Source organism: Alternaria incomplexa, assembly GCF_024043165.1.
Source record: "Alternaria incomplexa strain BMP 0042 chromosome Unknown scaffold_2, whole genome shotgun sequence".
Taxonomy (NCBI): Eukaryota; Fungi; Ascomycota; class Dothideomycetes; order Pleosporales; family Pleosporaceae; genus Alternaria; species Alternaria incomplexa.
Genome location: NW_026249851.1, coordinates 1,480,528 through 1,499,121, shown reverse-complemented (window position 1 = coordinate 1,499,121; position 18,594 = coordinate 1,480,528). Strand labels below are relative to the sequence as shown.

Below are 18,594 nucleotides of genomic sequence, written 5' to 3'. Positions count from 1 at the left end.
GGGTGGATGCACGGTGGGCGCATCGGGTAGTATTCATTCTACGTTTCTATGAAGCGCGAATGAGTATGCACTGTTCAAGAAGAAGGAGAAAGTATGCAGAAAGGGGATCAGAACGGGCAGTCAAAAATCACATGGGCAATGAGAACCGACGAGGACCACATGGTTGGGGCGGTGGAAAGGGCGTTTATTCTTGCGAGTGAACATGGTTATGTTATTTGAAAGTATTGTACAACCACATAATGTCATGGACGTCGAAGTGAGGCGTTTATCATGTTTACATTGGCTATTCGACCAAGTTCATGCTTGAACAGGTACTAACCATACAAACTCTATTAGCCGAGCAGAGAAATTGCAAATCGGTCGCACTTCTCAGATGACCCATGCTGACTGTAGGGATGGTCTTTGGGACAGAATGAGGACTTCCTGAAATTTGAAAGGAATTGTTTAGATACAATTGAACTTAGTTCAGAGAAGGGAAGACCCCCATGAACAACGGGCGTATTATAAGGGGGTATCTCTGTTATTGATCTCAAACGAGTACCATGTTGAAAGAGCTGATACTGCTACAATAGCGTAGGTGCGCTCAAGGGCGCAAAGTTACTCAAATCAAATCCAACTGCGGTGGTACTTGCTGCGGATGTGGACCTGTAGAACCGTTAAACGTCGCTGAGATTCGACGTTTATCTCCCTACCAGATGAACCTCTGTAAGTTACCAGGCTCGCTAGCCCACGTAAACGTGCGGAACAGGAAAGTATATGAGACTGCTACGTTAATAGCGAGCAGCCAGACAGTCTCCAGAATCAGTCTGATATCGTATCCGTTTCTCGAGTTCGTGGTTCGACCACACGGCACATGAAGTCGCCAGATGATCCAGGGAAGGATGAAATAACGGGGCTCTACAAGAGGCGCAGTAACCACCGATAGAGCAGTCGTGGCTAGCCATATGATAACAAAGCTCATCCGGCAGGGTTGGCGATCAGCTGTGTCTTTGGAGAGGTCGGTCTTGATCTTCTCTTCCGGTGCTTGCTCCGCCGCTCGTGAGACGGTCTTCGTTGGTGAGACAAGCGCTTGGATCGTGGACCATGCACAGACGTAGTATGCTGGAATCGCGAGGTATTTCAATGCTGGATATAGTCGGAGCATCTTGAAGACGTAGAAAACATAGTGCCGGTTGTCGGCCAAGGTGTACGGGTGGATGATGGTGTTGAAATGCACGGCAAGGAAGCTGCAGGCTAGGAAAAGTCCAGTTGTGAGCAGCGCTGGAAGCCCCAAGCTAAAGGCGATACGGTAGTCGTGACACACTGTCTGCAGACGCATGGGTAGAAAAGGAACAAGCGGTCCAACCAAAGACCCGACCACCAGTGGCGCTGAGAAGAATGCTATGTATGGCCAGATATAAAGCATCTGAGGAAGATGGATGGTAGCTGTGTGGGCCGATTTGTCCCCTCTTCATGTCAGCAGTTTGTCAATGCGGAGGCCCAGGGTTACGCTTACCAAGGACAACACTCCCGTTCCAGGCTACAAAGCCAGCGAACAAAACTAAGAGGATGATGTAAGGCGAAGCAACCTTGAGTACGAGCAAAGGTTTCCGTAAGGCTGCAACGACCAAGGACAACACGAACACAACAACATCTAACAGGTTATCAGCAACTGCTTCAGTAAGGTCCCATAGCGAATCATACCTTGAAGCCCCGCATCTTGAACGGAGCAGTCGTGAACTGTACCGTCTTTCCAGGCGGTCTGTATAGCCAACATAGGGTCTGCTTTGTCTGACATCGTCGAAGGTGCATCTTTCTTGAGCGCATCGGCAACGGCAAGTCCAGCGGGAAATACAGCCACCCAGAAGATATTAGTTTGCCGGAAAAGAAGTGCAAAGATACCAAATGAGACTGAGCTGAAATATCCCGTGAAAGTTCGAGTCGATTCCGAGTTCGCCAGATACGCATAGAACGCCAGTAAGACGGCCAAGGTCGACCACACATCTGTGTAGTACAACGCCGAGAAGAAGAAAAGAGGAGGAAACAGCGCGACATTGAGAGCGGAATGAACATCGACCATATAGGTAGAGTCTTGCGTGGCATGGTTCGGCTTTGCTTTCTCTCTATCACCGGGCGAGCTTTTGCTTGGGTTATCACGCGTTCGAAGTGTACGCAGGATACCATAGCTTAAAACCAATATAACGCAAAGGGCTTGCGCGTTCACAAGGCGCAAAGAACCTATTTCACAACCTAACAGCGGCTTGTGTAATTTGGAGATCAAATATCTTTGGTTATTTATCAGTTTTGTTCGGTCAGCCGTTATTAGAGGCAGTCGTACAGGCCAGGTGGAGTTGTAATTTTTGGATCCCATGAGTAGTCGCCTTTGCAGTATTTTTGGGCCTGTGGGACATGAAAGTACTCATCCTGGTATTCTGTTAGTGTTGGAATGCTTCTTTAGTGTCAATACTTGCCAGGTAGGGGTTCGGGACTTCGTGTATCACTTCGCCATACCATGTGGCCATGAGCCAGACAATGAGCGCTATAGCGCTGGGGAAAGCCCACATCTGAAGCAGAGGTGCCATCGGTCTGCTTTAGTCAATTGACTGATTAGCTAGAAGAGTGGTGGTGTTGACACACATCAAGGGACAGTTTGGAAGACACGGGTAATCCTGATCAAGCTAGCGCACCGCGGCCCGGGCGCGTCTTCAATGTTCGATCCCAAAAGTTAAACAACCACTCGAAGTCGCGAAACCACGCGTCGCAACATGGCATTGCCTCTCCCACCGGGGCTGACGCCCCCAGAGATAGCGTTCCTCTGCGAAATGGAGCTCGTTACTGTCATACCGCGACAAAGGCTCGAGGGACTGGAGCTTCTTGGTGTATGTCTGCCCCTCCAACACCCCGCCATGATTACTTGTCTACTCGCACTGTGTATAACTTGAGGTTCTGACGATTTACAGGGCCCCATTAAACCCCTCGTCCCTCCGCACCGAACAGACATCCCTCTGTGGCTAGCCCTACTCCTCAAGCGCCAGCGCCGCGCCAACATACTTCCACCGCCATGGCTAAACACGCACTCTCTAAACGCCATTCTCGAGCACGAGATCGAATACGCAGAAACGTTTTCCCCGCCGCCTCGACTGCCGCCACAGCCCTCAAATAACACGATCCCTACCTCTCCACCCTTCCTACTCAACTCGACGGCAGGAGGATCGGCAGACGCTCTACCATATCACTGGCTCGAGTTAGGTGAAATGCTGCTCGAGACAGCCTCAGACGACTTTGAAGAACCGGACAATGTACGGAAACTGCTGCGAGGTCTGAGGGAAGTGCGCATGGCTAAGCTCAGAAGCGGCGTGGACGTACTAGATGCAGGAGGCGGTTTCAAGATGAACGGTGTAGGAGGTATGGAGGTAGGAGAGGGTAGGACATTCATTACTGGTGTCATTGATGGACTGAGGTACGTAGTGGGCGATAGTGGTGAGCGGTCAGTGCTAATAGTCAGTAGGAAGATCGCAGCTTCACGAGAGCAGCAACGAAAAGATCGGGACAGAGAAGAGCTGGAGAACGGTTACTCTGGTACAGCCGACTACGACGATGACGAAATGGATATGCAGTGAGCTCGCCCAAGCGCTGAAGTGACACAATCTTTCGCATCAGCTTTCGACTGGAGCAATTGTTGCACCGGAAGAAGATCGAGCCATCGGCCATGCGCTATCAGCAGCCACGCTCATCATCGACCTCGTCCACGTCCTCTCGCGACAACATGGGGTTGCCCCCACGACATGTACAATCCGATGACAATCCGAATTCGGCCCAGCGTAGTACACTATTATTGTCAATACGCGTTCATCCGCTCAGTCCGGATGTAATCGGCATGGTAGAGAGGATTACAGCATCTAGAAACCTTGCCGAGGTTGAGGGATTTGAAATTCACTCCACGGCCATATACGCCGTTAGACCCGGGACCACGAATCTGCGAGAGCCACGCTTGGGGTTGACACTTTGAACGGGCATGGGTTCTTAGACTGGCCTCGCTTTTGCCGATGTCTCGTTCAAGATGCCATTGTAAGGCATTGCACTAACTGAAATATGGGGGTGGAGGGATGTGATATTTCCAAAACGAGACTGTCACAAAGCATTCACTCTTCTCGGCAATGTTGACTGACGTGTTCGATTCGGAGACATCCATTGCACCCGACGAAGACGATCATCTATACCAAATAGAACTTGTTGTACATCCGAGGCGTCGCGAACGTAACCATAACACGCCATTCTCCAGCCGCGATCCACATCGTTCACCTGACTTTAGTTGCCCCATGTAAATCGGCCAGAAGTTCCGCTGTATAATCCCCAGGGACCCTTCACATTCAAGGGACAAAACACGCTGATATGCAAGTCATGACAGCGCGATATGGCCTATGGCGCCGAGCCTAGAACAAGGAGCAACCTTGAAGAAGGCCCGTCAAGGCCGTTCCTCGGCCCGCGAGCGACGTTGCGTGACAGGACCGCAGGCAATATCCCAAGAAGAGGGTTGCGATAACATGAGTGAACGCCTCGATGCGAAGGGGTCCTGTCAGCATGCGCGTCATCATAGCCTGTGCGAAGCGCCGTCTGCATGGCCATTCTACGGCCTCATCGGATGAGGTCAGTAGAGAAGATTGGAGCCGCGCCGGAGCCGCACAATCTCACCCAGACCGAGTCTCGACTGCAGATACCAAGGTGTGCATGCTCGATGAAAATTTCAGCAATACTTGGGCTGAGAGGCTCATGTCGATGGGCCCGTGTCGTGGAGGGCGGCAATGCGCGTGACGGGGTCGATCACTGCCCACGGCGCACAAGCAACTGATTCATGTACTTCCGGTGGTAGGTAGCAAGTGATAGGGAGCAGCAGTCTAGACACCGCGCAATACTCCAGCGCAAGTACGCTGTTGTGCGCATGTCAGAAAAAGGTCGCGATGTTGCATTGCGAATGCGTGTTGCGTCACGCATTCTTACGAGTTGTCAACTATGAAACGTTAGCTTGACAACAGCAATTAAAAACCAAGATGACCGAAGAACGATCCTAGGCACTCTCTACCCATCCCCATTTGTCCGGAGAAGCCGACACGTGGTGAAGACATGGATGGAGCCTTCTTTTCTCGCCTGGCCTTGCTTACGCTCTCCGCGCATATACCCTGGCAGTCCTATTACTCCACTTTGCTAAACACTATACCGCAACACCACAGGAGGCTGGCAAGCTGATGAGAATAGTCACAGCCAAGTGTTTCTTCTCGTCATGCTGTCCATCTACTTGTAGCAGATCGTAAACTCTGCATCCTTCCAATAGTTACAAGAAGCAAATATGACGAAAACGTTATGCGCGTTGTACGTGACAAAGCACGCAACGCCTGATCAGGCTTGACGCATGAAAAATGCGTGTACGTGAGTCGCGGCTATGCGCAAGGCAATGGCATAACTGACCAGGGTCGTGAGTCGTGTGGAGACGGAATAAAGAAGTATGATACAAACCGGAATCTGGGTAGACTACGGACAGGTGAGGAAGATGAAGAGGAAAAAGGAAGGTAAGTTTCGTATATGCAATGAGCTGTAACGGGCGACGTTGTAGCGGAGACAGTACATACTTTGCACACTAGCATCTTGTTAGTATTGTCCGAAGTACCAAGATCTGTTTGATCCGACCTACAGTAGTCTCTTGAGGATCCCATATAGGGAACTTAATTGTAGTCGCCAAGTCGGAATTGTGAAGCGGTCACGATGGCGAAAGCAGTCCGTCGACTGGCGCGAGAATTAGATTCCTTGGAGCAACGTTCTGGGATCGATGTGACAATGGCGCGCTTCGCATCGCAACGCATGACGAGAAGCAAATCGATCCCGATGGGCGTTTGTGATCGAAACGTGGTCGAGAACTGCGAGCTGCGTTGCCGCCCTTTCCGAAGTGTTGTTGCACCTTGAATCATTTCTTTCTGTATCGTGTCGCGAGGAGACATTGCTTCTGATTCCAAAAGCAGCAAACTCCGCATGAAGCCGAAATCTGGAAGCGGTCGTGTCGTTCCTCGCGACAGGAAAAGCAACCCGATACCGTTTATCTCGGAGGTACGTTGGTTTCTTTTCCCTTCGCATAGCCACGTGCGCACGTTACATCTCGTGTCGGACCTTCCCGAGGCTCTTTCTCCAGCCAGAACCAACAATCCCCCGCAACCACCAACAAAGCTCACTGCAGATCGCACATACGCAATACCTTCCGCTTGTCCACTGCAATAGCTTACCAGGGTGTTAATAGCAGTCTTCAACACCTCTGTACCATCTTACTTGTTCCAGTAACGGAATCTGAAGAAAGAAGAACGTGAGACAGGGCTCATACGCCTCAAGTATGATCTGACGCCAGCTTTCCCTACACATTGTAAAATGAACATGCGGATACCTTGCGCGGTTCACGAAGAGGCGAAATTGGAAGCGGGTTTGTACATGAAGAGACGGACAGGGATGTAGAATTTATTCCGCGAATGGGGATGAAGCGGATACTGAGACGACAGCTCTGGTCTGTGGATTGTACGGGGAACTCGTGTTTGCGCAATCTTTTCCAATGAAGTATCTCAGAATGATAATTGCTTGCGCATGGAGATGTAGCTGCAACGTATGAGTGTTTCTGCTGTGTAGTAATTGGGTTTGGAGATGCGTGTGGTGCCATCAGCCTGCAAATTGCATCAGTATTAGAATCCCTGAGTGAAATGATGTTTTACGTGTGGTGTTTGTAGTTGCATGTAGGAAACCTTGCAGCCGCGTGTACGGAAATGCAGGTACAGGCAGCCTCACAGTATGGGTCAGACCTGCATACTTGCACGACGCTGTGTGCTGCAGCATTGCGCTGTGGCGTCTAGTCGCCTGCAAGAGTAGGTCAGGGGTCTCCCGAGCTCGTTGTATTGCGTCGCAGCCACAGCCATTTTTCCTGACGTAGATGTGGCGTCTTCGAGGCCTAGGGGAGATGAAGCGGAGGACCGGTGACTACGCCGCAGGCAGAAAGTTATGGTGGCGGGGAGCTGAGATCCTGCAGGAACCAAGGGGTCGTTCCTTCAAGATATTAGAGGAACATGCAACGTCAAGGTGCTCTGATGAGTTTCTCCAAGTACTCCAGTTCAATCAAGAAAGCGACTTTTGGGAACGCTCTCAAACACGGGAAACGATACCCGTGGCTCTTCTAACTTGGGTAAAAGGTATGCTGAACGTCTACAACGTAAGGTGTCGAATTGACTGTTTGGCCGATCTTTGAGCGCGCCCTACGCAACCTTGGTGACAGGGGGTATGAGCCGAGCGCGCGTGGAATCGGAAGACGTGATGAGACGCATGCGTGCATGGCAACCGAGAGGGATGCGCAAACTGGGTGAGGCTGACAGTGAGCGCATCGTACTCGCTATCGCTTGGCATCCTGAATTCCCATCCGCTGGTAAATTCCCTGGTGGTATTTCAGGCACTTGGCGTCGCCTCACGCCGCAGAGTCATGTGTAATTGATGTTACATACACCTACCTACTTTGCACGAGATGGCCAGATAAGCGGATTTGAGCGCAACAAGACGCCGTTGGTAGTCGTCTAGTGGCTGTCTTGCGCCGTCAGCCGTAGGCATGAGCAGTACCATAAAAGATATGTTCGTTAATAAACCGGTACCGATCGATCGCTCGTTTGTGCAGACGGGGCAACGGTGATATCGATCGCTCGTCTGAATGTGATTTGGAGCTGTGCCACCTCGTGTCCATGTAAACCACGCCGCAGAGGCGCATTCAACATTATTCACATGACGTCCGCAGTCCTTCCAAAGGGATATTAACAACCGAGCCTCGGTAATGCTGCATCGGAGTGATGTCCGTTCTGCAATGGATCCACCATGCGTGCCGCGATCCTGGGTCGGTGTTGCACTTCGCATGTGGCTTGTGGTCCGGGCTTGGAGGCTGAGAAAGGGTTTGCGGCGCAGCTGTGAGGCCCGTGACAGAGAAACAGTTCACATCCATGGATGGACAGCAACGTGTAATGTCGATGTTGTCGGCCATCCTACGAGAGAGCAAGCAGGCTCGCCATGACGTCGTATCAAGACTACCATGTTGGGCTCGTTGTGCTGGTTCCTGCGTTGCGCAGCAGTGCAGAGTCGGCGATTTGGCTGCCGGCAGCTAACGCATTCCCGCGGTCGGGAGGTTGGTTAGTTTGGTGACAAAGCTACAGCCCTTAGCTTCCTAGGCGGGAGCTGTTCAGTGGCATGTTTATCATGAAAATCCGAGTGAGAGAAGGGCCGAGTTGGTGAGTAGTTCCGAGAGCGAACTACGCGGGGTCATCAAAACGATGAAACACCTGTCTGCGCCGTCTGCACGCTACCACCACGAAATAGGATTTCGAGATTGTTTATACAAAAACCGCGCCTGTACCAAGATCCACTCGTACTTGAGGGTGAGATGAATGGCCTGCGATGTCGATCTCTCGACCTAGACTTCTCTTTGGGTCTCGTGCGACAATGGGAGATTTCCAGAATGACGATCAACAAAGCTGCACCGTGTGTTGAGATAGCCCAAAGGCTAAGCAAGATCGAGTTCTCAATAACGTATCTTGACTCACACCCTCACGGCTGGCTTCCGTCCGCTGTCACCGCGTATCCTCCAAACTCGGCCAGGGTCCGTCGCGCACGGGAGTGTCGTGAACCGAATGACGGCGTTCTCGTTGTTGGCACTGTCCTTGGGAACGTCTGCTAATAACTTGCCTGGCTAAAGGGGGTTGGCGGTATGTTACCTTCCGCCGCTTTCAATAGTCGCCCCGCCAGTGCTAGTCTGACACCTTCTTTTGTTGTGAGAACAAGTTCGCAGTGGCGTCTGTCTGTTACTGTGCCCCCGTTGTATGCTGTGCACTTGCGCATACGATTGTATTATCATACTGCATTGTTAAAGATTGTTGTCAGCCGCGACGATTTGGAGTTTGATATTGGAAAAAACAAACTACCCGCGTTTGTACCGCGGAAGGATAGTTCACAGCCCGCTTGCAGCTGCTTTAGGAAGGAAAGGATGTAGATCAAAGTCTCTTTCAGCATGAAAGTCCAAGAGCCAGCCGCTTTTGAGCATATCAACAGGGGTGGAGAATTCGAGTGTGGATTTTCACGAAGGGATCGGCGTCGGGATTGGGCGCATCTTCACTTTGACGATGCGGAGATGCTTGAAGAGACTCGCAGAGTGTCTGGCCGGGTCTAGCCGTAGTAGGTTGCTCGATAGGACAGTCGCTCAACAGTGGGGAGTGGGGGTTTAGACTAAGCCTGGGACAAGCGGCCGGCCAGGGCGTTCAAGGGCGTACACTAGAGTTCTAGGAGAATATAGCAGTCTCTGGAAGATATGTTCTCTTGATGGACATTCGAAGCGGTGCTGCGCAGATTGATGGAAATGCACTGTTGAAACAATCCTTTGAGGATGCACGCCGTGTAGAAGTCGAGGTTCGCACGCTGTCCGTCATCAGCTTCAGACGTGGTCGTGAAATGCTCGTCGTCAAGTAGGAGTCGCTTAACTGCTGGATCCTAGCAAAGTATATTGTTGTTGACCAAGGTCCAATGGGCAATGGGAAGCGTGAACTGATGGTATATGTGACGATGCTTAAGACGTTGAAGGTAACAAGAGCAGGGATATGTCTAGGCAGTTCAATGCTCTGCAAACCGGCATGTGATACTCGGTAGGGATGCTGTCGTCAGGTCGGCGTTCATAACTGCAGGATGCGCAGAATCGTCACAGTTGCAGATCCATTGCTGCAAGTGGGGGTAGGGCGGGAGGTCGCCTCGATCCCACAACAGCCGGGCAGGAGGCCCATATCGAAGATGACGTTTACGGCGGGCGGGCATTATTGCATGGCCTTTCGCTTCTCGTGTGGTTGATTATGCTCAATACGGTAGACGGATAGCAAACGGTATAGGCCCGAATCAATTTTTGCGGCGTCCCGACCGTTCGGGGGATTCAGACGGAGGCTTGCAGTGGTGCAGGCGTACGAAGAGCAATGTCGAGATATTCACGCATGTGGCCAATGGGACGGACTGCGGAGGATGCAGAAGAAAATTGGGCTAGGTTGATTCAACTTGATTGGGAGCGAGGCACTTGAGCCGGGGAAGATGAGCCGGCGGAAGTTGCCAAGCCGAGTTAGAGGCGGCGCACGCAGAGGGATGATCTTTGCCGCATGCAGGTCTCGAGTCTGCGACCGGGGAGAAGGTTCGCGGTGGGTCGACAAGCCTGATGCTGCAGGTCCTGGCTCGCGTCCGCGCGCGTCCGCGTGCTTTGCGGGTACTGTATGTTGTTATGCTTTGATTGCACCCAGCGTGCGTATGAGGGCTGCGGCTTTGCTGCTTGTTCGCGGCGCCAAACAGTAGCGTAGGGGGAGATTTTGCCAGCCTATGAGTAGGCAGCGGCGATGGCGAGGATGCAATGGCGACGACAGCCAGCTCCTGTGCCTGTCGTCGTGCCGTGGGCGGATCGGCTGGGTGAATGCAGCCAATGCACGGTATCTCAACATGACGAGCGGGCAGGGGAGAAATGCCGGGGACAGGCGCTGGCTTGGCTGGCCTGCACGGTCGGTGGTCTCGCCGCCGCGATTAAGGATGCCTGCGGGCTATAGTCGAGGTTGGGAGCAAGCCGCATCCCACACGCACCAACGCTCCGTTAGCCCTGGCCCAACATCCCTGCATCGCCTGACAGAAGGCCCCTGTCCTGTTCACACGAAGCTTTTCTCGAGTAGGCGGGCGGTAGGATCCTCCATCGGGATGTGATAATAACAGCTCCAGCCGGCCACTGTGGAGAAGGGCAATGTTCCTGTCGTTCGACTGCATCTCGGTCGCCTATCCCCAACCCATCTGACCTGCTGGCAGCGCGTCTGTTTTCCTTTTGGTCGCTCTTTCCTTCGCTTGGGCCGCGACTTCCTCACGAACCGTTGGAAGCAACCCCACGCTCCCCTGCAGTGGCAGGCACGATCCTTGTGCGCCGATAGGTCTTCGCTGCTCTGCTATTGCCATTACAACACTGGCCCATCCCTCAGCCGCAGCCCCTCCTTCCAGTTAGCTCCAGAGTCTTCACTCTCAAACATCTGCACACTTTCACGAGAGACAGACTGTGTCGGAGCTTCGCCTTGCTACTGTCTTTGTGTAACGGAAACGACGCCCGTCCCAGCTTTCGCCGCAACCACCTCGACCACAGGCCCATCCGCCGGCCTCGCATCCACATCGGGTCATCTGTCACCTGCTTCACACTACAGCGCTAGCTATCGTCACGTCGGGTATGTCAGTCTCCGTTTGTCGCGTGGTAGTTGCCTCAGCACAGTATTAACTTGCAAACAGCCGAGCAAAGCAATCGGTATACGCCAGGACTCCAACAACGTCAAGTATTGCGCCACGCCAATTGACTCTCGTTTTGTATCACCTGCCAAATGCTGCCCAATTAGCGTACTATCGACGGAGCATTCTACTCTAGCATCTCACCCACCTTTCGTTCTTCCACCATGGCGTCCTTTCCTGAGCAAGAAGAGATGGATAAGCGATCGAGCGCACTAGTGGCGCCACTGAACATTCACAAATCGTCACCAGGAAGATCGCGCTCGCGGGCTTTTGGCCACAGTCGCCAATCCTCATCAAGGGGAACACATTCCAGTCGGTCGAAGTCGCAAATATCGCCACCTCTGACCCCAAAGACATCAAGTGAAGCCATGGCTCTGCAACAGCAACAACATCCGCAACCTGTATTCCACAACTACCTCCGTGCATTCTACCATTACAGTCCAAGTACGACAGTGTCGTCCTCAACCGACGAGTCGTCCATCACCGTCGCCATCAATCAAGGCGATGTAATCCTCGTCCACTCTGTTCATCCCAATGGCTGGGCCGATGGAACACTATTAGCGTCAGGGGCCCGCGGGTGGCTGCCCACCAACTACTGCGAACCTTACGACAACCCCATCATACGGAACCTTCTGACTGCGTTAACATATCTGTGGGATCTGGTCCGCGACGGAGAGAATGGCGATCTCGGTGCCTTCTCGAGACAAGACTACGTCAAGGGCATGATTGTTGGCGTGCGCCTCTTCCTTGTAAGTGAAGCTTGTGGACGGGTATAGAGTGTGTTTGTGTCCCGATGACTGACTCCAAACAGGAACGGACTGAGTGCTTGCAGAAGGATTCACGCCTCATCCTCACACACGTCAGTTTACGGCGCATGCGGAAGGCCCTCTTAGGAGATCTTTCCACACTTGTCAAGACAGCTAAGACGTTGCAAGAAGCTCTGCAGTCGAACGAACTGCAGGTGCCCGTTTTCGAACACATGGACGAGCTTGTGTTCAAATCATTCAAGTTGGTGACTAGGGCCGTGCGTTTCCTTGACATCTGGACGACGGACGCAGTGGCGCTGTCACTCTTTGAGCTTGGCGACGCCAGTAGTTATCGACCACTCACCCCGCCGTCGGACTCGGTCGATGCTGCTGTGGAACCACAAGCAATATCAGCCCCCTCGGGCGAGAACAGGCTTTCGGCGAACGAATGCGACTCTCCGGTTACGCAAGGTGCACCATCAGTGCACGACGACTGGTACACTACCACTGCTCAGCCGCAGAGAAACCTGAACCGCCTATCAGTCGCCTTTTCGCTGCCCTCAGAGACAGATTCTCTTCAATCACCAATACTCCCCTCCCATTCCTCAGTACAGTCGAAACGTATCTCCATGACACATCGCTTGTCGTACACCGGTAAATCAGCAAGTGCGCGCAAAGGAAACCTGGCCACCGAGAGGCTGAACGCCGCGCACGACGCTTTCCTGGGCTACATCGGCTCTTTTATTGGGTTGCACCTGCAATCACGGTCTTCGGAAGAGCTTGCTCAGATTACCCAGCACTCTGTGATTGCGTGCCGCCAACTTCTCAAAGTTGTCGAGGAAGTATGGGAACGAGACTCGCGACGATCCGAACAACTGGCAGAAGCACGAGACACCATGTACACCCGTTTGACGGAACTAGTGCAAGCGACCAAGGACATGTTCATCAACGCCGACACCGACGTTGAAGAAGTGGTGGCGCCTGAAGCAGGGAAGCAGATCGTGGCTGCCGCTACAAGCTGTGTACGTTCTGCTGGTGATTGCGTCACCAAGGCTAGGGTTGTGATCGAAAGGATTGGTGATTTCGAATTCGAAGCCGAACCTGCTGGTCTCGGTATCTCAGAAACGATCTTTCAAGAACCCGACGCAGACAACCAGGAGTCCACAGCTAGGTCCGCATCGCCCAAGCCTTCAGACACCGTCCTGGAGACCAACAAGCCACTACCCGCTACGCCAGTGGAGGAGCGCGAAATGCCTCCACCACTAGTCATCTCAGAGTCAAAGCCACTACCCGAGGTGCCGCAACCATCACCACTCGAAACCAACAGGCTTAGCCTTCAACCTTCGTCCCACCCCGTAATAGTCGAGAGCCCAACGGCAGTGTCGTTCAGATCGTCCCGGTCATCATTACCTCCTCTCAATGCGGTGCCTACTCCGGTTCTGGCTCCACCTCATGCGTCTGATTCTGCCGATAGTCCCTTGAGCACGACACAGGAAAGTTTTGCCGGTTCGACCAAAACCGACAGCGTCTACGTTTCAGTAAACGATGGGAGCAGCACCTACTTCAGTGCACAAGGCGATTCTGCAAGCATTCTTTCCCACACGTCCACGCGTGCTACTACCCCAGATCATTCGCCTACGAAGAAGGAGAGTTGCCAAACCTTGATCAGCAGCTTTGGCAGTTCCTCTGAACTCCGGTCTCTAGCAAGCGAAGATGTCGCTGCTGGCGAAGAGCACTTATTGGAGACCACCTATGTCCATGAACTGATCTACAACAAAGAGGGTCAAATCTCCGGCGGTTCCCTCCCAGCGCTTGTAGAACAGCTGACTACCTTCGAATCTACCCCAGATGTCGTCTTCGTCAACGCGTTCTATCTGACATTCCGCCTCTTCACCACGCCACTCGACCTCGCGCAATGCCTGATTGACCGTTTTGACTACATCGGCAACAGCCAGACCGTTGGTGTGCCGGTGCGTCTTCGTGTCTACAATGTCTTCAAGGGTTGGCTGGAAAGCCATTGGTGTGGCGAGAGCGACGCTGTTGCTCTAGGCGTTATCCTCGCGTTCGCCACCGGAAAGCTTAGGGCTGCTATGCCTGCTGCTGGCAAAAGACTTGCGGAGCTTACTTCCAAGGTAACGGAAGTAAGGGCTGGCGCTCTTGTACCTCGATTGGTATCGTCGCTCAGTCAGACAGGTGCTTCAAACCCTGCGTTCACTCTTGCGGATAGCAATGTGCCGTCGCCAATTGTGACTAAGAGCCAACTCAACGCTCTGCGAGGTAGCAAGGAGGGCAGGACGCAATGCAGCATCTTAGACTTCGATCCTTTGGAACTTGCCAGACAATTCACCATTATCGAGTCCAGGCTCTTCTGTGCCATCCAACCCGAAGAGCTTCTTGCCCTGGAATGGACCAAGAAGAAGAATTCGAAGGCTCGTAACGTCAAAGCAATGTCAACGCTTTCGACCGACCTGGCAAACCTAGTTGCCGACACCATCCTGCAGCTCGAGGACGCAAAGAAGCGTGCTGTTGTTATCAAGCAGTGGGTCAAAGTTGCAGCCAAATGCTTGGAACTGAACAATTACGACTCGTTGATGGCAATCATCTGCTCACTCAATTCATCCATGGTTATGCGCCTCAAACGTACATGGGAGATTGTATCCACGAAAACGAAGGCTCGCCTAGATGAACTGAAGGCAATTACCGACGTAGGACGTAATTATGCTGTCCTCCGACAGCGTCTGCAGAACCACGTCGCGCCATGCATTCCATTCGTTGGTATCTATCTTACCGATCTCACGTTTATCGACGTAGGCAATGGCACCACACGGCAGCTCCCTGGAGATTCCGGTTCTGACAGCGTCTCTGTCATCAACTTCGACAAACACATGAAGACAGCCAAGATCATCGGCCAGCTCCAATCATTCCAAGTTCCTTATCGACTGGCTGCCATACCAGAAATGCAGGACTGGATGGAGAGCCAAATCCAGCGAATGCACGCAAGCGACCAGGCCAACGTGCAAAGCTACTATCGCCGATCGCTGCTTCTTGAGCCGCGGGAGGCTCAACACTCTACGAGAGGCTCGCCCTCTATCGACAACAGTGCACAAAGCACATTCTCAGCAGAGAGCCGAACCAATTCGAAAGACAAGTTCGAATTTCTCAACTTCAATTTCTCGACCGCGAACCTAAAGGGTTCATAGACATTTGTACTGCGCTTCATTGCGCCTTTCTTCATCGACCGCCTCTGGATGGCGCCTGGTCACCGACATACCCTAATGTTTGCGTTTACACTGCATCTATTCTTGTCCTTCATGTCACGGACACTTACGATACCAATGCCCGAGTTCCTTTTGTTTGTTCTATACCACTTCAGCGAATTTCTTTTCCGGGTGGGCTCATTTGTATTCTGCATACTCTGCAAAGGCAGATCACAGGTATCTGCGCAACATTTCATACTTTTTGCATACCCATTGGGGCTTTTGGGAGCCTGTATCAATCAGGTCTTTGGCGTTATGAAGAGGAAAGAAGTCGCTGTTACAGCAAACGGTGTGTTGCTGCGATTAGCGGTTAAAAGCATTACAAGATGGGCACTGGAAGACAAAATACGTTCTTTCGTACCCAAAGAACATGTACTGAGCCGTCCCCCGGACTGCAGCTCTCTGAATCAAAGAAATTCTCAAATCAATTACTATCTATTCGCATTGTGACAGAACTATCGAGTGATGTACGCCGCCGCCAGAAGCAAGAACCTGATTCTCCGTCTCCGCCGCGAGAGCGCGCCTCGTTCTTGGATAAAGACGTCTGATATGACGGACAGTGTATATGATAGTCGTGTGGCAGAGCTAGATTACATCGTGGCAGATCAATGATGGCAGCTGCTTCAGGGTGGGATTTCCATGTGGGGTTAAAGCTAGCGATCGCAGCAACCCCTCCACCCCTCCATTGCATCCGCCATCGCGTCGCATAACTGCCCCAAAATCCTCTCCTCTCTCCACGTCTACCCCAATTCACGCGATACTACACGCGCACGCCGAGAACCACGATGACTACCCAAGACCTTTTGATCGACGTCCGCTCCCCAGCCGAGTTCTCGACCGGCTACCTTACCTCCGACATCGCACCCACCGTAAACATTGAATACCAGATCATCGATCAACTACCCGAAATCTACGCAGCGCAAGGTATAAATGTGGGAAAAGACGATCGAATCACGCTGTATTGTCGGAGTGGAAGACGCTCGGGCATTGCGCTGGGAAGGTTAAGGGAGTTGGGGTACAAGAGCGTAAGAGATATCGGAGGGTTCGAGGAGGCGAGAAAGATGTTGGATCGCGAACAGGTTCAAAGGCAGTTGGACGCCGAGCTAGAGAAGAGCATGGTACATACCGCTGAAGACGCAAGGAGTGGCGAGGATCCGAAGAAGCACGTTAGGGTCAAGAGCTTTGGCGCGTTGGTCGATGGATTGAAGGCACTCGAAGATTGAGAGGCTCACGTTCAAATGATGCGATTGGGTATGCAGGCATATGGGACGCATACGCTCCTGCCAATGCTCACCGCTGAGCTTTCGGTCAACTATTACGCAGAGCATCGAAACGAGGAAGACCGGAGTCCAGGACACAATGGTAGTGAGACAATTTTGTCCAGTGTTACACAATATACAGGTAAAGACTTTCCCCCCAAAAGAGTGGCTGAAGTTAGCTTCCCCCAGTTCCAAAACCTAGCATCGTCCGAAATACCGCTGCTAACCCGTCACTTAGTCCTACAAGCACTGTGTTTCTACTCTCCAAGCTTTCCTCAAACCACCATGGTCCGTCCTGACAGAGACACATCTCTAGTGCCCCTGTGCCGGAATATCGTGTTGACTCCACTGGTTTTGATCGTGAGGTTGGCCCTTCTGACCCTTACCACGTCCATGTGCGATCTGGGGACCGTTGGAAGGTACTACACCGGACGGACGGGCTTCCGAGGGCGTGACAAATGCGGAGGTGCTAGGTGTAATCTCGCTGGTAATCGAGGAGGCAGCAGATGAGGCGATAGCGATGTTCAGAGACGATGCTGCAGCAAGGCTTGTACCCGACTCTACAGCACTTCCCGATGGAATGGCACCGGTAGGCATGGCCGTGCCAGAAGGCATAGCGCCAGAAGGAGGAGCACCACCCGGGCCACCACCCATACCACCAGAGTTCTCGTTCTCGACGCCACCTTCGTCAGTCCAATACGCCGCTGGGGTGATGTTGTAAGCGCTGGCAGAGTCCATGCCAAATGCCAGCCAACCGAAAAGACCCTCTGAGATGTCGTTGCCGAGCATGACATACTCCACAAATGGGTCAACATCCGCAGCTTCCTCCGCAAGAATGGAATCGTCGACGTTTGAAGTGAGTTCCTGTTCATTGCTGGCGTACGGCTCTACTGTATCCGCGAGTGTGATGAGATCCTGGTCGAAGAACATCTGGCCCACGTGTGTGATGTGGCCGCCTGAGAGGGTCGAGTTGGCGTTTACGGTCGCGTTGAGTCTAGACATGACGTGAATGTGCGTCTACAACATTATCTCGAGTTAGTCCCTGTTTACTCAGAAGAATGGTGGTAGAAACATGTGAGCACTTACAGCACGTCCAGTGTAGTGCCCTGGGAAAACAGTTTGAAACGAAACGACGCCATTCTCGTCACTCTGCTGGATGCCCCGCAACGCCGTGTTCTGCAAGTTCGACTCGTCGTCCTCGCCGACTCCGTTGCCCTGCGCTACGACACCGGAGTATACACCAGTAGCGTTGCAGTGCCACATCTCAAGGAAAGCCTGAGGAACAGGCTCGCACGTGTTCACGTCGATGATCTGGATGTCCAGTGTCATGGGGATGCCCTCTTGATCTTCGGTAACATCCTCACGCACGAGTTCACCTTCGACCCAGTAAGGGCCTTGGGTCACCTCGGGTGTAAGGACGCAGGAGTTGTTTCCTGCAAAGAGGGTGGCGGGATCAGTATCGGCGGTAATGCCAGTCATGTTTGACTTGTGATCAGTGGCGAGGACGGTATCGAGGTCGCGGACCCGAAGGTACGGTTTATCTGTGCGACATATCAGTATCCAGCCATCAGCTTACTCTGGGAGGGAGTGTACCTTGAGCGATAGCCCGCTTGGCTCGAAGCTTCTCCACCATGGCACTGCGACGAGCGTGCATAGCGATATCGTTACCACGCGCCTTCAGTGTATCGGCGCAGTGGGCAAGAGACCGCTTGTTGTTCGCGAGGTAGGCTCTTCGCTCAGCAGCTTCCTGTGCATGCTCTGCGGCGCTCTGGCCTGGATGAGCGAGAGAGCTCTGAGCAAGGAGGGCGACGCTGAGAAGAGCTGTGAGCTTCATGATGGGAAGATACTTGTTGGGTCGAGAGTGCAAAGAGAAGTGATGGTGATGAAGGCTTGCATGTCTGTCGACCAGGAGCTTTATATCTATCGTTCGGATTTCTCGACGTCAAGTCCAGATCGCGATGTCCACAGGGGAAACGAAACAGAGGCATGGTACTCAACCCCCTACCCTTGCTCTAGGCC

At 52.7% G+C, this 18,594-nt stretch overlaps 4 protein-coding genes across 4 annotated transcripts; 3 read left to right on the top strand and 1 right to left on the bottom strand.

Moving 5' to 3' along the window:
- Positions 1 to 2,744: 2,744 nt before the first annotated feature.
- PSF2 (DNA replication protein psf2) lies at positions 2,745 to 3,599 on the top strand (the record flags this gene model as incomplete). Its single annotated transcript, XM_051431582.1, has 3 exons — positions 2,745 to 2,858; positions 2,940 to 3,439; positions 3,488 to 3,599. The coding sequence occupies 3 exons, from the start codon at positions 2,745 to 2,747 to the stop codon at positions 3,597 to 3,599; spliced, it is 726 nt and encodes a 241-aa protein (XP_051294716.1).
- A 7,878-nt stretch (positions 3,600 to 11,477) lies between these two features.
- On the top strand, positions 11,478 to 15,259 carry J4E90_001997 (uncharacterized protein; the record flags this gene model as incomplete). The annotated part of the gene is made up of 2 exons (XM_051431581.1): positions 11,478 to 12,062; positions 12,125 to 15,259. The coding sequence occupies 2 exons, from the start codon at positions 11,478 to 11,480 to the stop codon at positions 15,257 to 15,259; spliced, it is 3,720 nt and encodes a 1,239-aa protein (XP_051294715.1).
- An 842-nt stretch (positions 15,260 to 16,101) lies between these two features.
- Positions 16,102 to 16,539, top strand: J4E90_001996 (uncharacterized protein; the record flags this gene model as incomplete). The annotated part of the gene is made up of 1 exon (XM_051431580.1): positions 16,102 to 16,539. The coding sequence occupies one exon, from the start codon at positions 16,102 to 16,104 to the stop codon at positions 16,537 to 16,539; it is 438 nt and encodes a 145-aa protein (XP_051294714.1).
- Positions 16,540 to 16,887: 348 nt separating this feature from the next.
- Positions 16,888 to 18,409, bottom strand: J4E90_001995 (uncharacterized protein; the record flags this gene model as incomplete). Its single annotated transcript, XM_051431579.1, has 3 exons — positions 16,888 to 17,592; positions 17,662 to 18,116; positions 18,169 to 18,409. The coding sequence occupies 3 exons, from the start codon at positions 18,407 to 18,409 to the stop codon at positions 16,888 to 16,890; spliced, it is 1,401 nt and encodes a 466-aa protein (XP_051294713.1).
- Positions 18,410 to 18,594: the final 185 nt, after the last annotated feature.